The sequence below is a fragment of the Kogia breviceps genome, chromosome 7 (assembly GCF_026419965.1).
Source record: "Kogia breviceps isolate mKogBre1 chromosome 7, mKogBre1 haplotype 1, whole genome shotgun sequence".
NCBI classification, from domain to species: domain Eukaryota; kingdom Metazoa; phylum Chordata; class Mammalia; order Artiodactyla; family Physeteridae; genus Kogia; species Kogia breviceps.
Genome location: NC_081316.1, coordinates 18,433,583 through 18,455,329, shown reverse-complemented (window position 1 = coordinate 18,455,329; position 21,747 = coordinate 18,433,583). Strand labels below are relative to the sequence as shown.

The window sequence follows — 21,747 nt, the reverse complement described above, 5'->3', positions numbered from 1 at the left end:
TCTGTGCCCTACCATGTGCTGGACGCCCGGAGCCCCCTCCTCCCTGCTCTTTGGCCTCACGCCTCAGGGAACATAGCCGTCCTTGGGATTTTAAGGATCACAACACGTTCAATCTCCAGCCTCAGAAACGTGAGGCTGATGGAGTCACCTCCCGGCCCAGCCCTCCAGGGCTGCCTGGAGGCCCAGGGCACCCCCATTCCCCGCCCCCGCAGCCCCCCACTCAGCGGGCTGCTTGCACCCGGCCCTTCCATCCGCTGTCAATGCCACCTCCGGCGCTGCATGGGCGACCTTCCTTCTCACCACCCGCCTCAATCCTTTTTTCCCCCCCGCACACATCCGATGCTTCCTGGTACCGTCAGCCCCTCTCACAACAGAACGAGGCCCCGCCAGCAGCGGCGCACAGTAGGCCCTCAGAACGTCTGCAGCGTGAGTGTCCCAAGGACTCACTCAGCCTCCCCGAGCTGCACTCGCCCTCAGAAGGGGCCCCGGCTGCCGACAGGACTGAGAAGGGAGAAGGAAACAGCAGTGAACGGGCGAGGCTCAGGGGTCTGCCCCACTCCCAGGCTGAGGGACCAGTGCCCCAGCTCACTCAAGACCCGCTCGCTGCCCCTGGGCGAAAGCTCCATTCTCGGGGCCCATCTCGGGGGTCTTTCAGCCCGTCCCCCAGGCCGAGCAGGAGCTAGGGGTCCAGCCGCACCCACTCCCCGGGCTCTGGGCCCTCGCCTGTAGTCAGACACAGACCAGAGCATGGCTTCTTCCAGACGCAATCACCCCACCCAACCCAACCCACCGAGGGCCTTCCCGATGGCTGGGGCCACATCACTGCCACGGATGCAGGGAACACGTGTGAAGGGTGGGAACACGTGACCTGCCCGCAAGGAGAGCCATCCCAGTGCGAGCTAAGCCCCTAGCGAGGCTTAAATCACACGGAGAGTCACAGCCTAGGCCTCTGAGCCTTTAGAAAAAAGCTACCAACTAATCTGCAGAGAACTAGTCTCTTATGAGAAACAGCCACGGCGGTCATGACTACGGCCTATCAGCTGACCAGTAGACCATGTGTGACCTGATCCTCCAGCCACAAGGCTGGGGAAGCAGGACTCCATCAGGTGCAAAAGGACAGGAAAGACCAGACTAGAGCGGGTCAGAGGCCCCGGTCCTCCTGTAGGCCCCAAGGCCGGGGAGCTCTTGAAGACCAGCCAACTGGCCACGGAGAAGAACCTTGGGCTTGGTGTGCAGACAGTTCTGGGTGATGGGCCAGTCCCAGCCAGAAGTGGATGGCGTATAGCGTTACAACCTCCACGGGAAGGTCCCCTAGAGACGGCCCCACAGCGGGAGCTTTACAGAGGGCAGGGTCCACCCTGTATGGACCAGAAAGGTAATGACTCCCAGGGGGCCAGGGCCATGGAAAGAACAGCCTGGGCGTCTGGGGACGAGACCGTCCGAGAGGACACGTGTGGGTGGGCAGAGAGTGCCCCCACCACGAGACAGCAGGAGGAGGCTCTCTGGACAGATGACACGTCTGTGGACGTCCTCAGCCTCTCCCACGGCCACCCTGCACCGATCTCCACAGGCCACAGGCAAAGTGGCCACAGAGCAGGGATGGGGGTGACGTCCGGGGCCAACCACATGGACCCCCACCCACCCAGGCCACTACTGGGGGCCCACCCTGCCAGAAGCAGAGCCCAGAGCCGGCCCCCAGGCGGCCCCCGCGGGGACCCACCAGCCCCTCCCCAAGCAAGGCCCTCAGCTGTCCTCAGCGGACATGCAGGCGGGCGGGCATGGGCTCTGCCCGCCCTGCCCTCCATGCCTCTCCCAGGACCAGCATCTGAGCCTCAGGACCAATGCTGCATCCATCCCGGGCACGGCCCACAGCTCCCACAGGCCTTACCACGGCCCTACACCGAAGCAGCTGGCCTGTGGGAGGGCCTGGTGGCCCTGAGGCGGGGCGGAGGGTGGGGGGGCAGCCACACACACCCCTTTGTGGGGTGGGAACCCAGCAGAGGTCCTGAGCGCTAGGACAAAATGGGAGCAGCAACGCCTCCACTCCCCACCCCACAATCCCGGGCCCTGCTGGTCTGGAAGCATCCGCTCCCGAGACGCTTCCACCAGGGACGCATGCTGGGCCCACTGGGCTGGACCACAGCTGTTCATGAAAAGAGGGCTGGGGGCCAGTGTGGGCAAAAAAGCGCCAATTACCAAGGACAGATTGGGTTGTTGCTGCCTAGAGGGGCAGAGAGGTCTGCGTCCAACATGAAAAATTATCACAAAACTCCAGTAATACAAAGGCAGGACCACCAAGGACCCAGGCCCCTCAGGAAGGAAAGTCTGGGTCCCCGTACGAGGGCACCCAAGGCATGTGGGGCTGGGGCAGGGGGCAGCTGGGCTCCTGGGCCACTAACCAAACAAGGCCTGCGGGTCTTCATGGCCAGTTACACAGACACAGGTTTGTACACAGCAAAGGCCCTCTCTCCTGTCCCCCTCCTCCTAATCTCACGCGAGGCTCCTTGGTAAGGTTCACAACCCAGCCTTAAAGGGACAAATGCTCAGGTGACATGAGACGGTCCCTCAGAAGTGGAGCCAGTGGTGGTTAGGCTGATGTCTGTCCCCTTCCTGGGGGCGGGTAAGGGCCTCCTCCTCGGTACGAAGAACGCAGCACTTTCTCAGGGAGAAGCATGTGCTGTCGTGCTCCTACAGGGCCATGGCGGAGGCATGGGGGCTGCAGGGAGCACTGCGCCCTCCACCTGCCCTCCGGCCCTGCTGTGAGCCAGGCCAGGACCCGCCACTGACACTTCTCCTTCATCGGCCGCCCCTGCCTAGTGGGAAGCAGGCAGGAGGCACGGGCTGGGGACCCGCTGGCTCCCGTCATCTTGCTGCCCCCGCAGGCAGCACCCAGGGCATCCAGCCTCCCCCTCCTCCAGCACCCCCAGAACCAGCATCATGGTTGCACCTCCTGGAGGAGCCAGCACCCCGTCCCCAGAGGGCAGGGTCCCAGCTCGCGGAGCCCCTCCCCTGAGCTTCCAGGTTCCATAACCCCGATCTCCTTCCTTTCCTCCCCTAGCCCCCGGTTAGGTGGGCAGGGGGGTTGCTGCCTGCAGTTCTGTGTTCTCTGGGCCGCCTTCTCGATTTCTTGCTTACTCAACCCCTGTCTGAGGCCCTATGTTAAATTTTCTCGACTAAAGCAGCTGATGCGCTTCTGTGTCCCCGACCAGCCCTGATGGCTCAGGATGTCCCCAAACCAACGGTTCCCAGCTCTGCTCTATCAAATCACGGGGCGATGCTTCTGGGTGTTCGGGGGGAACAAAGATGCTGTCGTCAGCAAGGCTGGGGGCTGCCAGCTCGGCCGAGGCAGGGCAGGAACCCCGGAACTCGCCCCCAGGGCCCCGCGCCTCCCCTAGGCCTCAGTGTCTTCATCTGCAAGATGGGGACAAGGCTCCCTGGCCCGTGGGTGACTGACGTGCTCTGGAGGGCGGGCAGAGCCGGGCAGGTGGGCCGGACGGATGCAGGGCCTCGGGACTCCCGCCCACCGTTCACCTGGGCAGCTGCGTCCCCCCAACCCCCCGAGCTCCCCACCTACCTCCTGACAAACGAGGCTCAGCGACACGATCCAGTCCACGAGAGACACAAGCAGCACCACGAGGTAGGCCAGCAGCCAGGGGTTCTTCCGGAACTGGGCCCACCCCACCAGGTAGCTCTGCAAGAGGGACGCGGCTGAGCCGGGGGTGGCCACACAGACCCCGGCCGGGCAGCCGGTCTGAGGCCCGCGATGCACGCGCGCGAGGCTAGGCAGCCTCAGCGAGCAGCACGGTCCCCGCGTGACTCAGAGCGGGAAGCTGAGCATCGGTCAGAAGGCCCACGGTCCTCGCCCAGCCTGCTCGGGACCCCGGGGAGCCCGTGACCCCGGGCTCTGCACTGACCGGCTCCAGCCCGTGTCCCCACGGGTAACGGGGTCCCTGCCTGTCCTGCATACCCAACCACCACTGTATCTTGTGTCTAGGAATCATTCCAGAAAAGACTAGGAATCTGAGCAGATGCACGGGGCACGTGCCTTGGGAAGGCGGGAGTTTGGCACCTGTTCGGCGCCCCTAACTGTCCCTTCCCATCACTGACTCCCGCCAGAGGTCACAGCTTGCAGATAAAAACATGTGCCCTCTCTCACCTTTCGAGACTTCCCAAATGGACCAACCATTCCAAACAGGCTAATGAGAACTTCTAACCAGTTTCAGTTCCAGTCTAAAAACCCCCAGACCTCCTAACCACATTATAGGCTAAAAAAGAAGAAATAAGAAACTGTCAGGGCCCTCAGTCACACACACATGCACCACCGCCCACCCACGTCCCTCGGGGTCAGGCCACAGAGGCCAAACCACCCTGCAAGCGGGTGCCCTGCAGGCAGGGTGTGGACGTGCATGTGGCCCTGAGGCTGGAGCAACCCAATCGCTGTTGTTTGTTAGAAGTGACAGAAGGCGGGGCCAGTGGTACACCCTGCGTCTCAATGGGAAGTCTCTACAGCTCTGAAGCCCTGACACAGCTCAGCTCACGCAAGCAAGGCAGGGCCCACCTCCAGCTTCTAGAAGGACCTGCATCAGGGAAGCCAGAGCTGCACACAGCCGGGGGCGGGACAGCAGCCCTTCTGCCGCACGCCAGCTCCTCCCCTCTGGGCTTCTCCTCTGTCGGGGCCGGAGCCGGAGCATGGGCCATGGAGAGACGCCCAGTCCCCTCTTGTTCAGTGGGGGTCCCTCCCCACAGCAGCACTGCCAGACCCTCGGCCACTCTCTCCTGGGGTCCCGCAAGGCTGTGTGCCCCCGATGGCTCGGCCATCCCCCATCGATGGTCTGGGAGGGGGAAGAGCCGTCCAAGAGGCAGCCTAGGCCTCTGCTCCGCGGGTCGAAGCGCACAGTGGGACAGGCAGCTTGCTCCAGGAGTGCGAAAAATAAACCCAGGAAGCAGCAGCCGGGCCGGGAGGGCGCGGGTCCCAACCTCAGCACCTGTGCAGCCCCCTCACCTTCACGGAGACGTCGGCCGCGAAGACCAGCAGGCAGAGCGCCTCGATGCCCTCGGTCAGGCCGCAGGGCGGCTCCCAGGGGGCCGAGCGGTAGCGCACATCAGAGGTGCTGGTGAGTGAGGAGGGGGTCTCAACAAAAGCCAAAGCCAGGATCAAGAAAATGGTGAAGCTCAGAATCCTGGAAAAGGGACCAAAACTGGTCAAAAGGCAAGAACCAGCCACACTCTGGGGCCAAAAAAAACAGATGAGCAGGCGAGACGCCTGGAAGGCAGCAGGGCAGACTCCACGGGTCCAAAGGCCGGAGCCCACACTTCCTGCTCCGTGGCCACTCGTGTGTGTGGTCAGATAGCACGTATCGGCACAAAACTCAATAGCCATGGCTGGCCGGAAGGTTCTGGAAAGGAACCCTCATCACAGAGGGGCCGGGCTCTGCTCCGATAAGGAGGGGAGACGGCGGGGAGGGGAGCCTGCCTGCCCCCCGAGACCAGCCCCCTCCCCAGGCCCGGCTATGGGAGCCCCGCGGCGCGTGCACTCTCACCACTGGCTCATGCTGGAGTAGTACCGTCGGTACAGCCACAGAGACCTCGCGTCCACGCGGTGGTTGATGGAGCGATACTGGAAGTGAAGGTCATGCGGGGCACGTGAGGGTCCCCCCCGTGCCACACAGCACAGCCAGCCCCGTGCAGGGCACCCCTCTCACCCACAACAGGCCCGAGGCGGGGACACAGGCTGGGGATCGCAGGGTCCAAGTCCACTCAGTACAGGGACCAGGGGCTCGTCGGGACCCAGCAGGGTCAGACCCTCCCAAGCTGCAAGGTTTCCGCAGGGCCGGCGGGTGGACAGACACTTGCTGGCTGGATGCACAGCTGTGCCCTGTCTGTGAGGCTCTCCCCTCCTCCGTGCAAGGCTGACCCCACCCCACCTCAGCTGTGTCAGCATGCAGGATGCCCCCAACCTCAAACCCCAAGTGAGGCACTGGTGGCTTCTACAGTCTGTTTCCCTAATTAAGCCTGTGTGTCGTCTGCAGGCAGGGGAAGGTCTTGCCACCTTTGGGCATCTTTCACGGGACCGAGATCAGGGCAGCACACGACAGGCCCTCGGCAGGTGGTGAATCAGTGAAATGAGGGACGAGGGACCCCGAAGAGCACCCAGCACATGTCTCCTTAAGAGGGACTCGAGGGGACCATGCCCCAAAGCCCAGTCGTCGCAGCTACAATGACCACACGGTGCAGCAACCACCGCAGCCCTGGCCCCAGGATGGCAGGAGCGAAGGGGCCGGTGGGGCAGCCGTCGTGCAGTCCCCACGAGCCCCAGGGGACGAGCCGCCGGGAGCAGGCGCCGCCCACCTGGATGGCATCTTCGATGAAGACCACGGCCTGGTCCAAGCACAGATCCCGCCCGGCCACGGCACCTGCGGGTGGAGGGGACAGGTCGGGTGAGGAGGGGGCTCGGGAGGCACTCACCCGCTACAGGGCCACCGAGAGCAAGGCAAGAACCCGGCTTTCCAAGGCTCTGGAACGAGACGCCTCTTGCCCGGCAGCGTGTGTGTGTGTGTGCGTGTGTGTGTGTGTCCGTGCGTGCGCTGTGTGTGTGCATGCACTCTGTGTGTGTGTGTGCGTGTGTCTGTGTGTGTGCGTGCGTGAGCTGTGTGTGTGTGTGCGTGTGCATGCGCTCTGTGTGTGTCTGTGTGTGTGTGCGTGCGCTCTGTGTGTGCGTGTTTCTCTGTGTGCGCGTGCGCTCTGTGTGTGTGTGTGTCCGCACGTGCGCTGTGTGTGTGTGCGTGTCCATGCATGCACTGTGTGTGTGTGCGTGTGTGTGTCTGTGTGTGTGTGTGCGTGAGCTCTGTGTGTGCGTGTGTCTCTGTGTGCGCGTGCGCTCTGTGTGTGTGTCCGTCCGCACGTGCGCTGTGTGTGTGTGTGTGTCCGTGCATGCACTGTGTGTGTGTGCGTGTGTGCGCACGCGCACGCCCACAGGGCAGGACCCCCGAGTGCTGGGCCCCAGGTGGGGCAGGGTCTGAGCACGGGCTCCGGGCCCAGAGGACGAGGAGCTCCCACGGTCCCCACCCGCTGGGGTGGAGTGACGGAGGGCCCAAATCAGCCAGCGAGACAGAACCAGGCTCAGGGGGCTCAGACCCCGGCTCCCCACCTACAGGCTCCAAGGCTCAGGGCCGTGGGCTTAAGCTCACTGTGCGCATCTCCTCCTGTCAAATGGGGGTGTTAAGAGCCACACAGCTTGGCCCCCAATGCAGTGCAGGACCCCCAGGGCCGGCCCGGCACACGGAACGTGCTCACCGCCACCCGCTGCCCCGTCCCACCACCGGCCTCCAGGTGACCTTTGTCAGGACGCTGCACCCCAGCTTACGCAACTGTAAGATGAGGCAGCGCTACCGGCCTGCGCCCTCACCGAGCAAGATCGCGGACTTAACACTCACACAGGAAGGTGACGTCTAGAAGCCTGAGGCGCCGCGTGACCCTCCACCAAGTACTGAGCACTAAGAAGGACCTTCTGAGGCCATCGTGGCCCCTGCTCGTGCCACGGGCCCACAGGGCCAGGCGACCATAACCGAGTCACCCCGAGAGCGGGAACCGAGGGAACCTTCACCAACCAGGGACTGGGGTCCTCGGGGCAAGGGAGGCTGGGGTGGTGCAGCTCTCTGACTAGGAGGGGCCTTCAGGACAAGTCGCGTGGCTCAAACCTCTGGTCTGTCACCTCGGCCTAGGGTTCTGCCCACTGCATGGTGGGCAGCTTTGCACAGAAGCCTGATGTAAAGGGCCAAGAAAGACATGAGGAGCCACAGCGCACAGGACAAAGGACCCCCCAGAGAGGCCCCGGAGAGGGTGCAGCCCAGGCCCCTGGGGGAGTAGAGCCGGCACACAGCCCCCAGCAGCTCGCAGATCCGGGCTTGGAAATGAGGTGCGCAGGCCTGCCACCATTTCTGTTGAAGATTCTACTTTCACATCTGCCCTTGAGCCCAGCAGCTGCCCAAACCGCCCTTAACCGGTACCGAGAGATGCGGAGGCCAGAGGCGGGGGAGGCCGGGCACCTGCGCAGAGCTCCGGGCCCCTGGCCCCTCTGCCTTCCGACCCCAGGGACGCAGCTGCCGCTGTCCTCGGGGCCTGTGCCCACCGGGGACGTGGGGGACCCTGGACAGAGACAGGGGGCTGGACTCTGTCCTGTCTCTGCCATCGCCTTGCTGTGTGTCACCCAGAAACAGCAGCCTTGTCCGTCTGGGCCTCAGATTCCCCCCACGGATGACCTCCATGCTCACATGAGGGGCTGAAAAGTTCCCCCACGGAGGCTCTGAGGGTGGCGACTGCTTGCTTCCCCTGGAAGCGTCCCGGGAACGCTGTGATGTGAAGGCACCCTGTTTTGTTCCCTGCTATACCCACAGAGCCCAGGACAGCATGGGGCTCAGCACACAGCAGCCCGCAAGTCCCACTGGTCGACTGAGTGAACAGCCGAGGGGCGCCTGGGAGGGCAGGGTGGTCTGAGGGGACACGAGAGGCCCCATGTCACCAAATCCCCGGGTGAGAATGGGACTCAGCCTGGAGAGATCCAAGGAGACGAGCTTCCTGGATAAGCAGAGACAGGCAGCCAGGGCCCCCAGAGCTCGCTCCAGGGCCAGGACTGGGGGCAGCGAAGGGGCTTCCTCTGGCCACCCGGCCCTCAAGGCACCAAACCTCCGGAAAGCCATCCCACGCGGCTCCGCGGCCCCGACACCGGCCTCCCTTTCCCATGCTGCGGTGGCCGGAGGGATCCCGTCACACACCCTCAGATGGCAATCACAGCTTTCCGTGGGTCCCCACTGCTCCAGGAGAAAGTCCACACTCCGCCCCCAGTCCGGCAGCTCCCCTGCTGCTTCCTCCACCCTGTGCCCTCCATGCCACTCACCCGGAACTTGGCTCCGCCAAGGCCAAGCTCTCCAAAGCCTCCCAGGCTGTCAGCCCTACCAGGAGCACTGTCCCCCAGCTTGGCGTCTGGGGACTCATTGCCTCGGGTGGCGATCAGCTGTCAGCAGCCCCCCACCACTATAGAATGTTGGAGCACAGAGGACATGGGGGCTCAAACACCTCAGCCCTGCACTGGTCCCCCTACCCCAAGTCTACCCTCCCCAACATCCCAGAATAAACCCCCCTCCCCCTTGGCTCCAGCCCCTGCCCACTCCCCAGTACCTGGGTGGGGTCCTGACTAGCTGCCTCTGTGTCCCTGGACAAGCCCCTTACCCTCTCTGTGCCTCAGTTCCTGCGGGCCCTACACAACAGGACTGATGGGCAGGCTGAATGGGTTACTGTAGCTGAAGTGCTATGCACAGTAAGCTCTTCATAAACATTTGCTATTACTGTTGTTCTCAAAGCCCCTTCTATGGCACAGTGACCCCTTGTCCTCTGACTTTTCCATAACCAGCAAGAGGGTAATTCCCTGACCAGGAACAGGAAAAGGACTATCCCCACCCTGTGGTCATGGCCCATGAGGTGGGGCTGGGTCTGGACCTGACCACCGGGCCCACTGGGGTCCACGGGGCACCCAGCAGCAGCCCTCCCCCACCCTTGTCGGTAGGAGAGTCCAGCTAGCTGCGGACAGGCGGACCCTGAGCTCAGGGCCCCATCCAGGAGCCCCGCACGGGAGCTGGGCAGAAACTGAACGAGGGTCTGCAGAGCCTGGCTGGACAGCCTGACCAGGGAAATCCAGAACACAGAGTGTCCTGTGCATGTCCTCAGAAGCCCGCACCAAGGCCACGGCGTCGGGACCTAAAAGCCGTCCCCAGGGTCCCCCCTCACCAGCCAAACTGCCTGCCCCGGCACCTGTCTCTCGCGTGGGTCTCATCTGCCCTCCATGCACTCTCCCTGGGCTGGACCTGCAGTGATCACGGTTCTCCACCCAGAATGGCCACCAGCACTGACGCGCACCCGCTCTGCCACCTGGACTCTCTCTGAATCCTCACAACACCCCGACCACCCCCCTTTTATTGAGACTCAGAAAGGTTAGGCAACCTGCCAAGGTCACAGAGCCGGGAGGTGGCCTCCCGACGCAAAGGCTGCATCCCCTGAATGCCACCACGACCAGAACCCCGGGAGTTCTGGCACGGACTGGACGGAGAACTTTCCCAGGACAGCCTCTGAGATGGGCAGGTGGGCACGTTTTCCATCTCCTGCCAGGGACCGGCCCCAATAATCCCAGGACAGGCACACACTGTGGACCCCTCCCCAACAGAGGAGGAAAGTGAGCCCAGAGACAGAAGGTGGCCCGGAAGGAGCACCCAGTGGGGGTGCCTGCAGCGGCTGAGACAGATCCCAGGTCTATTTCCTTGGACAGGTCCTGGACACTCTCTGGGCCTCAGTTTCCCCCTCTGCAAAACGAGGCTGAGGCCCTTCCATCCCTAACCCAGCACCCGGTGCCCTTGGGGTCTGCCAGGGACAGAAGGACTTCACCCTCCTCACCCTCCTTGGGATTCTGCAATCTCTCTGCGGGTAAACAGGAAGAGCAGGATGGAGCTGCAGAGAAGGAAGGAAGGAAGCTGCCCGGGTCTGGGGAGGCCTGCCCCAAGCCGACGCTGAAGGAGGAGCCTCACAGTTCACTCCCAGCTAGGTTCGAATCCCACCTCGGCTACTTCCTGGCTGTGTGACCTTGGGTAGGGGAACGCCCCTCTCTGTGCCTCACTTTCCCCAGTAAGAACTGGGGAAAACGGAACTGCTTCCTCCTAGGAATCACCAAGGCGATTCACGGAAAGCACGAGGCCCCGGGCGCGCCGAGGGGGCTGCAGGAGGCTGGCTGCCCCTGGGCTGAGCGAGGCCTCTCAGCCCGACTGGTCGGGGGCAGGGCGCGACCCCGCAGAATCTGGCTGAAGCCCGCGCCCTGGCCGGGGCCGGGGTCCGCACGGCGCAGCCGCCCCGCCCTCGGGAAGGCGGCTCCCTGGCGCGGCGCGGCCCGGGCCCGCTCGGACCCCGGCCGGGGGAGCGGGGCGCGCCCGCAGGGACAGCAGTGACGCGGCGCGGGCCGGCGGGACCCCTACGCGCCATCCCTGCGCGGCCCGGCCCCTCCACAGGCCGCAGCTCACCAGGGCCGACTTGGACGCTGTGACAGGAGGGTACGCCCGCCGGGGAATCGCGGCCACTGGCGCCGCGGGTCCGGCTCAGAAGGGGCTCCGATTCCTCCCGGGGGTCCGCCATGGGGTCACAGCCGCTCACCCGGACCTCACACAAGCACAAAACGCGAGCGCCGAGCTCCACTGCGCAGGCGCAATGTCCCCGCCCCCGGGGTTCGGGAGGAGGCGGGGACAGCCCTGTGAGGTACGAGACGCTCCTTCCTACCAGCCAATGAAGACGGAGATCTTGCTCTTGGAGGCGGGGGCTTTTATCCGACCACGCCTCCCGGTGGGTGGGGCTCAGCTTCCTTCCGTCAGGGAGGGGCTCTAAGGACCCTCCTAGGGCTGGAAGGAAGGCCTTCTGAAAGGGTGGTCCCGGGCCAGCTCCGTCAGCATCACGTGGGCACGGGTTAGAAATGCACATTCTTGGGCCCCCTCAGACCCGCAGAATCGGAAACTCGGGGCAGGGCCCAGGAATCTGTGTTTTGCATGTGACTTTTGGGTACATGGGAGTGATGCCAAAGGTCATCCACCAAAATGGAAAATGAGTTTACCCTCTGATAATGAAATTAGGGAGGTTAAGTATAATTGAGGGTAAAGTTTATAATGACAAGTGACACATTTGAAAAAAATATTTATGCTATATATAAAAAGTATTTCCAACATTAATATGTAAAGAGCTTTTTTTCTATTGCTGCAGTGACACATTACCACAAATTTAGCTTAAAACAACTCCCACTTACTATCTCTAAGTCCTGGAGGTCAGAAGTCCAGTGGCTGGCCAGGGTTCTCATCTCAAGGCCTCAGGAGGCCAATCAAGGTTTCAGCCCACCTGGGCTAGACTCATCCAGGTAGGTGGCAGATTCACTGCCATGGGGCTAGGACTGAGGTACCCATTTCTCCTCTTTTTTATAAATGTATTTATTTTGGGCTGTGTTGGGTCTTCGTTGCTATGCACGGGCTTTCTCTAGTTGCGGTGAGCAGGGGCTACTCTTCCTTGCGGCACGCAGGCTTCTCCTTGCGGTGGCTTCTCTTGTTGTGGATCACGGGCTCTAGGCGTGCGAACTTCAGTAGTTCTGGCGCGTGGGCTCAGTAGTTGTGGTGCACAGGCTTAGTTGCTCCATGGCATGTGGGATCTTCCTGGACCAGGGCTCAGACCCGTGTCCCCGGAAGTGGCAGGCGGATTCTTAACCACTGTGGCACCAGGGAAGCCCTGAGGTACCCATTTCTTGCTGGATGTTGGCTAGGGGTCATTCTCGGCTCCTAGAGGCTACTGCATTCCTTTATTTATGCCCCCCCCCCCCATCATCGGAGCCAGGAAGAGAGCACTGAATCCTCCCATGCTTTGAATGAGATGCCTCGAGATGCAGCAAGGTGCTTCCGATCCTTCTGACCTCCCCCTCTGCAGCATCTCTTTGCTTTGAAGGGCTCATGTGATTACACTGGACACATGGGATAATCCAGGATAATCTTCTTAGTTTAAAATCAGCTGATTAGGGCTTCCCTGGTGGCACAGTGGTTGAGAATCCGCCTGCCAATGCAGGGGACGCGGGTTTGTGCCCTGGTCTGAGAGGATTCCACATGCCGCGGAGCGGCTGGGCCCATGAGCCATGGCCGCTGAGCCTGCGCGTCCGGAGCCTGTGCTCCGCAACGGGAGAGGCCTCAACAGTGAGAGGCCTGCATACCGAAAAAAAAACAAAACAAAACAGCTGATTAGTACCCTTAATTACATCTGCAAAATCTCTTTTGCCGTCTAACTGACTGTAACCACAAGCATGGTGGTGGGGGGAGAGGTCATGGGGCCCATAATTCTGCCTCCCATAGAGCTCTTAAAAATCAGTAAGAGATTCTAAAGCAGAAACTAACACACCATTGTTAAGCAATTATACTCCAATAAAGATGTTAAAAAAAAGAGAAAAAAATCAGTAAGAGGGACCTCCCTGGTGGCGCAGTGGTTAAGAATCCACCTGCCAATGCAGGGGATGCAGGTTCGAGCCCTGGTCCGGGAACTAAGATGCCACGGGGCAACTAAGCCTGCCTGCCACAACTACGGAGCCCACGCGCTCTGGAGCCCGTGCACCACAACTAGAGAAGCCTGCATGCTGCAACAAAGTTCCTGCATGCCACAACTAAAAGACCTGAGGCAGCCAAATAAATAAATTAATTTTTTTTTAATCAATAAGAAAAAGACTAAACTCCCCCTTGGTGGGAAAGGGGCAAAGGGTAAGAACGAGAAGTACACAAAAGAAATATGAATAATGAATGCTCAAAGCAAAGCTCCAATGCGTTCATGGGTTTGCTTTGTTTTTTTCTTAAACAACCTGCATGCAGTTTAAAACCTAGAAAAGGCTTCCGCCCTGTCTCCATCTTGGAATTGGGAGGAAGACGGAGAGGGACCCTGGGACGGGACTGGGGCTGTGGTGAGGAGGGAGGCCAAGACCGAGAAGAGGAGAGGGGCAGAGGGTATCAGGACCACCCTCAGCTACAATCTTTCTGCTGTCCTCGGGAGAGAGAAAGGGAAAGGGAGGGGGCAGGGGCGGGAGTGGGAACTCTCACCCTTGGACTCCGGTGTGAGAGGGGCTGTGCCGTCGGAAGTCCTCGGGGTAGGCCACCTATCAGTGGCCAAAGATCTGGGGCTCAGTCCCCTCTGTCCCAAATTTCCAGGCCTGACCCCACGCCTCTCAAATATCCGGGTCTCAGCTCCTGAGATTCCAGATGTCTGAGACTCCTCTCTAAACCTGGGGCTCTGTTTCACAGGATTTCAAATATCTGGGGTTCAGGACCCTGCGTGCACCAGTATCCAGGGTTCGTTCCCCACGAGTTCAAATATCAGATTCAGCCTCCCCCCCATTCAAATATCTGGGGTTCAGAGCCCACAATCAGAAATCCGGGATTCAGCAACCAGCGCCCTCGAGGAGGAGGAGGAGGAGGACTGGACCGCGAGGTCAGACCACGTCGTCACCCTGTCCCCTCCAGGGGAAGCTTCCTCGCCGGCCCCTCAGGAAGGGGCGGGTGGATGGGGGAAGAGGTGGCAAGGGGAAAGGTCTCCTTGCCCCTCTCCCTGCTTGGCAGAGCCGTTGGCGGACCCCAGGAGGAGGTGGAGGCTCTGGGCACCAGAGTGACCCCTAGTAGGCCAAGCCCCACTCTCGGGGCCACCATGCCGGGCCGGGAGCCTGAAGGACCCCGACGTGGCTGAGCTCTTCTTCAAGGACGACCTGGAAAAGCTCTTCTCTGACCTCCGGGAAATTGGCCACGGCAGCTTTGGAGCCGTGTACTTTGCCGTGGGCGTCCGGAAGACTGTCCTACAGTGCGAAGCAGTCAAAGGAGAAACGGCAGGGCATCAAGGAGGTGCGGTTCCTGCAGAAGTTCTGGCGCCCCGATGCCATTCAGTACCGGGGCTGTGGCCTGAGGAAGCCCATGGCCTGGGTGGTGCTGGAGTATCTCGTGGGCTCAGCTTCTGACCTTCTAGAAGTGCACAAGAAGCCCCTTCAGGAGATGGAGATTGCAGCTGTCAAGCACAGGGCCCCTCACAGCCCGGCTTATGTGCACTCCCACAATGTGAGACCCGTAAGGACATGAGGCTGGAAACATCCCGCTGTCAGAGCCAGGCTTAGTGAAACTGGGGGACTTCGGCTCTGCATCCGCCATGCACCTGCCAACTCCTTCGTGGGGGGCCCATACTGGATGGCTCCAGAAGGGATCCTGGCAATGGATGAGGGGGCAGTGAGGTGGCAGGGTGGATGTCTCGGTCCTCAGGCATAACCTGCACCGAGCTGGCGGAACGGAAACCATCGCTGTTTCACGTGAATGCGACCAGTGCCTTATACCACACTGCACACGGCGAGACCCCGTGCTCCAGCCAGGACACTGGTCTGAGTACTTCCGGAATTTTGTCCGCTCCTGCCTTCAGAAAATCCCCCAAGACAGACCAACCTCAGAGGTTCTTGTGAAGCAGCGCTTTGTGCTCCGGGAGCAGCCACCCGCAATCATCGTGGACTTAATCCAGAGGAGCCAGGATGCCGTTCGGGGAGCTCGGCAACCTGCAGCACTGCCAGATGAAGAAGATACTATTGCAAGAGGCGCCGGTGGCCCTGGCGCCGAGGCCCCAGGGGAGGAGGAGGCCGAGCCCTCCATGCAGCGGGCCGAGACGCGGGCCGGTCTAGAGAGCTCGGTCCACAGCCTGGCGGACGCCTCTGACAAAGAGGCGCGAGGCCCTGGAACCCCGGGCGGGAGACGCCCTCCGCGATGCAGGAGGGCGAGTCCGCCATCATCTCCCACAGCTCCATCATCCACCGGCTGCCGGGCTCTGACAGCCTCCGTGACGTCCCCTACCCGCCAGAGATGAGCCCGGGCCCCCTCCAGCCGCATGCAGCCCCGGGTCCCACGTCTACCACCTCTTCTGCCTGCCGATGGGCCTGCTGGCGCGGCCGGAACCGCTCCGCCAGCCTCCGTACTGCCTGCCTGCTCGGCCGCCGTCACACCCGGGAGCCCGAGCAGGGCTCGGCCCTGCGGCAGCCGCTGCAGACGGAGGCGACAACGGCGCCAGAAAGTGCTGCCGGCATCGGAGACGAGGGTGAGGGCTGGGCCTCAGGAGCAGGAGCTCGAGGCGCAGCGGGCTGGCTTTGGGGCTGAGGCCAAAAAGCTGCCAAGGTGGCACCAGGCTACCGGGGAGGAGGCGGAGCGACGAGCTGGCCAGGCTGAGGAGGGTAAGTGCCAGCAGCACGTCCTCGGGCAGCGGGAGACGAGCCGGCTGCCCCGCCGGAGGCGCAGAGGCAAAGCTACAAGCTTCGGAAGCAGCTGAAGGAGGTGGGATAGGGCCGCAGCGGTGGGTGGGGTTGATGGCAGGTGAGGCGGGCCCTGAGCTCCTTGCTGTCCGGGAGAAGCCCAGCACACCCAAGCGGGAGAAGGCTGGGTGGCTTTTGCGACCGAAGGAGTAGCTACAGCAGCGCCAGGCGGAGGAGGACGCTGGGCGCCGGGACTTTGAGCTGCAGTGTCGCCAGGACAGGCGCGAGATGCTGCAGGCTCGTCACAGCCTGGACCAGGACCCGCTTCGAGAGGCAGGCCCCCCCCCCCCGTTCCCCTCCCAGATCCCAGACACCTACATCCTTCTCCATTTGCCTCACTTGTGGTTGCCTTTCCCCTCTGCCCTCATTCGTGTTATGGCTCGGCTTCTTTCCAACACCTCTTTCGCTTCTCGTGCCCACCAGACCCTGCTAGAGTTCCCATGCCCGCCAGGAGCTTGGCTCCCCCCTTTCACCTCTCCTCTGCACCCCGCATCTCCCACCCTCGGCTCCCTCTCCCAAGGAGTCCTGGCGCTCTCACTTCCTTGACACCAACAAGGCTTTCGGACCAGTTTCTGGGCCCTGCCTCTCTTTTGCCTCGGGACTTGAGCAAGAAACAGACACAGAAGGACTTGGAGCGTGTGTTGCCGCTACGGCAGCGTGAGGCCACACGGGAGCCGGAGCTACGGCAGCTCCAGGCCGTACAGCGCGCACGGGCTGAGCTCACCCGCCTGCAGCACCAGACAGAGCTGGGCAACCAGCTGGAGAACAGTGAGCGGCGTGAGCAAGGTGCGGCAGAGCACGCGGCCCAGGTTCGCCAGCAGCCCAAGAGCCCCAAAGTACGTGCAGGCCAGCGTTCCCCGGGGCCTCCCGCTCCCTGCTCCTGGGGCTCTGGGACCACCTAACGCAGGCACCCTTAAAGAAGAGCAGCCCTGCTAATCTGGCCAGGAGGCAGACCACAGAATGCTGGGAGGGCTTCCCTGGTGGCACAGTGGTTAAGAATCCACCTGCCAATGCAGGGGACACGGGTTCGAGCCCTGGTCCGGGAAGATCCCACATGCCACGGAGCAACTAAGCCCGTGCGCCACAACTACTGAGCCTGTGCTCTAGAGCCCGTGAGCCACAACTACTGAAGCCCGTGTGCCTAGAGCCCGTGCTCCGCAACGAGAGAAGCCACCGCAATGAGAAGCCCGCACACCACAACGAAGAGTAGCCCCCGCTTGCCACGACTAGAGAAAGCCTGCGCACAGCAACGAAGACCCGACACAGCCAAAAATAAAATAAAATAAGTAAATTTTTTTAAAAAGGAGAAGAATCCTGGGAGAGGAGGAGGAAGCAGTTCCAGAGAGGAGGATTCTGGGGAAGGAAGGGGCTGCCTAGGAGCCAGGAGAGCAGAGGATATTGGGGGAAGAATCAGGAACCCCAGTCCAAGTCCACAGAAACAGAGGAGTTTCGTTGATGAGAAAGTTTGGGGGCCACCTGAGGAGGAGCTAGAGGAGCTTAGAGTTCCGTCCCCGGCGCCCCGGGAGAGGAGCACCATAGGCCAGGAGGGATCCGGGGAATGTGGAGGTTGTAGGCAAAGGAGGATGGTAGCCTCCTGGAGGAGGAGTTTGAGCTTGGCTGGGTCCAGGGTCCAACAGTGACTGCAGTCCCTGAGGAGGAGGGGGGGGGGGCTCCGTTTAGGACCCCGAGGGATCCTGGATGCATCTGTCCCTCACCAGACATCGCCCCCAAACCCCCTCCTGCACATCCGAGGCCCAGCCCTGCTAGCCAGCTCCCTGGACTCTTGTCCCGGGGCCTCTTGGCTGGACCCTCCTCTGCAGCGGGATCCTCCTCCGGCCTCCTGCTCCTGGTACATCTGCTGCCATTCCCAGGGCTGGCGGCCAGGGGTGTGGTGGCCTGCAGGCAGCCCTGCTGGCCCTCAAGGTGGGGCTGGTGGGCCTGGGGGGCTCCTACCTACTGCTCTGTACAGCTCTGCACCCGCCCACCCGCCCCCCCCCCCCCGTCTATTCCTACTGCTGGCTCAGGGCACTGCACTGGGGGCTGTCCTCAGTCGGAGCTGACGCCGAGGCCTCATGGGTGTCCCTCTGGGTCTTGGGGCTGCCTGCCTCCTAGCCTGGCCAGGCCTGGCTCTACCTCAGGCAGCTCTGGAAGCCGGGGGCAAATGGGTGCGGCTGCAGGGCCCCCGGATGCGCCGGGGCATCTCTCGACTCTGGTTGCGAGCTCTGCTGCGTCTGTCGCCCATGACCTTCGGGGCCCTATAGGGCCGTGGGGGGCCTGGGCCTATTTGCACTCTACCCCAAGACCAACGAGGATGGATGGCTTCCGCAGCCGCCTGCCTATCCCTGGGCCCCAGTGGGATAATCCACTATCCAACACCCACTAGCCCTGTAGGCAAGGTTTTGGGCCCCGTGCAAGGGCTGGAACTGGCTCCTGGTACAGGCCAGCCAGGGTTGAGCCACCCGCCTGCCCCGCTGGGCCATCCACACACTGGCTGGTTGGCCGTGAGCGGCCCAGCCATATCCCCTGGCTGCTACCACGCGGCCAGCGCCGGCTAAGCCTCCCTGCTTCACACCAGCCACCACCAGGGACTCTAGCTGCGCGGAGATCCCGAACCCGCCAGTTCCGGGGCCCTGCATCCCTGGAGGTGACCAACTCTAGCTCCTACCCAGCCCAGATCTAGAGCATTGAAAATGCACTTTACCACCCACTACTCAGTGAAGTTTCTCCAGTCCCAGTCCTCTCCTGCCCTTCACCTCTCCTGCCTCGGCATGCTTCCCCGCCTCACCCCTAGCCCTTTGGGCCTCTAGACCGGCAGCGTCCTCTGCTGTGGAGTCCGGAGATTATATTTGGGGTTCTCCTGATGCTCCCCCCTCACCCTAAGTTGTTGCTGTTCTCCCCCCTGTGCGCCCATCCTCACCCTCATCGACTCAGGCCGGGACCAGGGCTGGCAGTGTGTGGGAAGAGTCATGTGGGGATTTTTTCTCTCTTTGCTTTTGTTTTTCTGTCTCCCTTCCAACCTTTCCCCCACCAAAAAAAGAAAAAAGACAACACAAAAAAATACCTGAGCAGAACTGTAAAAAAATAATAATAATAATAAATAAATAAATAAAACCTAGAAAACAATAAGCCTTCTTTTTTTTTTCTTTTTTGCGGTACACGGGCCTCTCACTGTTGTGGCCTCTCCCGTTGCGGAGCACAGGCTCCGGACGCACAGGCTCAGCGGCCATGGCTCACGGGCCCATACGCTCCACGGCACGTGGGATCTTCCCAGACCAGGGCACGAACCCGCGTCCCCTGCATCGGCAGGCGGACTCTCAACCACTGCGCCACCAGGGAAGCCCAAGACACTTTTGTTCTTAAAAAAGGAAATAATAGATGCACACAGCCCTTTGCAAAAATGACCCATCCCCCAAGGACTCGTCTTTACTGCAATTAAAGAATCCCTTTGGGGCTTCCTTGGTGGCGCAGTGGTTGAGAGTCCGCCTGCCGATGCAGGGGACGCGGGTTCGTGCCCTGGCCCGGGAAGATCCCACATGCTGCGGAGCGGCTGGGCCCGTGGGCCATGGCTGCTGGGCCTGCACGTCCGGAGCCTGTGCTCCACGGCGGGAGAGGCCACGGCAGTGAGAGGCCCGCGTAAAAAAGAATCCCTTTGATGTTCGTACAAACTCATGAGGCCTGAGTGGAATGCGGTGCCGTGTAAGCATTTACATGGACTTTATGCAGTCAGTCAAGGCTGGTTTGGATGCAGGTGGGGTTAACAGAAGGAGTGCTCATAAAAGGGGAGAGAGAAACAAGGTTTCTCAGATGCCAGTGTATGCCCCTGTACAACCAAACTGACCCTGGGGTGCAGACAGATGGCCTCTGCGCCATGTCCTCTACTGGCTTTCAATAAGTAAGTCAGCCTCGTGCTTGGAGGTGCCCGTGGGGAGAGAAAGGGCTGGCGGGGCCCTCTGGGCAGCCGGGTCCTCACGACAGCCTGGTGGTCCCATGTGTGGGTCTCCTGGAGCCCAGGGCACTGACTGAGGGGGACAGGGCCAAGGGAGCAGAGCTGGCCTGGGAGTGAAACCAGAGGGGCACCAGCCTGGCCTCGATGTGACCTCAGGCAAGTCACAGCCCCTCTGCGTGCCTCAGTTTCCTCTTCTGTGAAGTGGGATCATGACAAAACCAAGACCGCTGTGAGGCATGAAGGGGATGGCACTGGCGCTCAGCGCTCTCTGGGCATACACAGCCCCCCTAGAGGCAATGCAACCTCCGCTGAGGTCCAGCCCCCGGGTGAGCTGCCTCCTCAAGACCCAGCCTCTCTGTGAGGTAGACCAGGAGCCATCACTCAGCCGGTCCCGCCCAACAAGTGTCTACTGAGCACCCACTGCGCGCCAGACAGCAGTCTGGGTGCTGGGATACAGCAGTGAACAAAACAGGCGCTTTGGGGTGCCGGCACCCTGACTCTGCTCCTTCCCTCCACCCCTAGGCTGGCCCAGCTCTGAGACCGTAGGCATGCCGTGTCCCCTCTCTGAGCCTGTTTCCCCATCTGTACGGCGGGGGGAGAATTACACCAGCCTCACACAGCTGTTGGGAGGGTACAAGCAAGGTGAGACATGTCAGGCACTCAGTGTCAGGGGCCAGCTGGCCCTCGGAGCTCCGCGTCTGTCTGGTCCAGTGGAGGACACAGATGGAACTGGAAAAGAGGATGCTGTGACAGGCTTGGAGGAAGGGATGCAGACTCAGTGGGCTCTGGCCACACCCCCCAAAATGCCATGGGATGGGGAAACTGAGACCAGAGGTGACAAAGGCTCTGCCAACCTCTCCCCTTGTCTGTGGCTGACGTTGGATGAGGGCACCAGGCCTCCTCCCAGCTCTGCCCATGGGTCTTTCTGGTGCCGCAGACCAGGAAGCAGGCCTGCAAGAAACCCGGGCTGTGACAGTGACATCATCTGACACCCCTACCCCCATCTTCCTCTCTCCTTCCCCTTCCTCCCGTGGACCTACTGTCCCTCGTCCTCAGCCCACAGGCAGGTGACGGCCACAGCCAGAAGCTGCCCTAGGGACTTCCCTGGCGGTCCAGTGGTTAGGACTCTGCGCTCTCACGGCCGAGGGCGTGGGTTCAATCCCTGGTCGGGGAACTAAGATCCCACAAGCCGTGTGGTGTGGCCAAAAAAAATTTTTTTAATAAAATAAAATTAAAAAAAAACAAAAAAGAAGCTGTCTTAGAACCAGGGTTCCCAGATCCTCGGTCCCCTCAACCCGCCGGACACTGGGCAACAGCAAAGAGGCCACAGAGCCATTCCTCCCCCCTTGGGGATGCTGCACCCTGCGTAGGCTGTGGAAAGGGCAGTAACCGGGGTGATCTCTTGTGCAGCCTCAGCCCCCTCAGCAGAGCAGAACTCAGCCTGGGAAGAGGCAGCCCTTGCTGCACACTGTAGACAGCTGCACCCAGACACAACCCAGAATTATCTCTGAACGCACCTGCTGTGGCATCAGTGACCCTCCCGTCAATATCTCGTTGCTCACGGAACTTCAGTCAGTCATCTTCTTCCTCCTCCCGATTTCTACCATCCCACACCCGTTATTTATCTTATCAGTCTCTTCAAACTGATTTAAATGGATTGGTTTTCCCTGCTTAGTGTCATTGCAAGCAATAAATGTCCCAAACCCAATTTCACGTGCTACTTATGTTTTTCCTAAGACACATTCAATGAAATCTTTGTATTGGTTATCTATGGCTGCATAACAAGTAACCCCAAAACATTATGGTTTAAAATGACATTTGCGGTTGGGGCTTCCCTGGTGGCGCAGTGGTTGAGAGTCTGCCTGCCGATGCAGGGGACGCGGGTTCGTGCCCGGGTCCGGGAGGATCCCACGTGCCGCGGAGCGGCTGGGCC

At 61.4% G+C, this 21,747-nt stretch overlaps 1 protein-coding gene and 1 pseudogene across 2 annotated transcripts in view; one reads left to right on the top strand and one right to left on the bottom strand.

Annotated features, from left to right (window-relative positions):
- The window catches only part of TPCN2 (two pore segment channel 2), a 31,852-nt gene extending 20,605 nt beyond the window's left edge, over positions 1-11,247 (bottom strand). Inside the window, exons 1-5 of one of the 2 annotated variants that reach the window (XM_059069328.2) lie at positions 11,058-11,247; positions 6,349-6,413; positions 5,541-5,617; positions 5,003-5,180; positions 3,575-3,691 (exon numbers count right to left, since the gene is read on the bottom strand). In XM_059069328.2, coding sequence (XP_058925311.1) covers positions 3,575-3,691; positions 5,003-5,180; positions 5,541-5,617; positions 6,349-6,413; positions 11,058-11,169 — 549 coding nt within the window. In that variant the 5' untranslated portion in view covers positions 11,170-11,247. The remainder of the gene's footprint in view (positions 1-3,574; positions 3,692-5,002; positions 5,181-5,540; positions 5,618-6,348; positions 6,414-11,057) is intronic. The other variant, XM_067037793.1, reaches the window with a different exon arrangement.
- LOC131759769 (serine/threonine-protein kinase TAO2-like) lies at positions 11,242-18,915 on the top strand (annotated as a pseudogene).
- Positions 18,916-21,747: the final 2,832 nt, after the last annotated feature.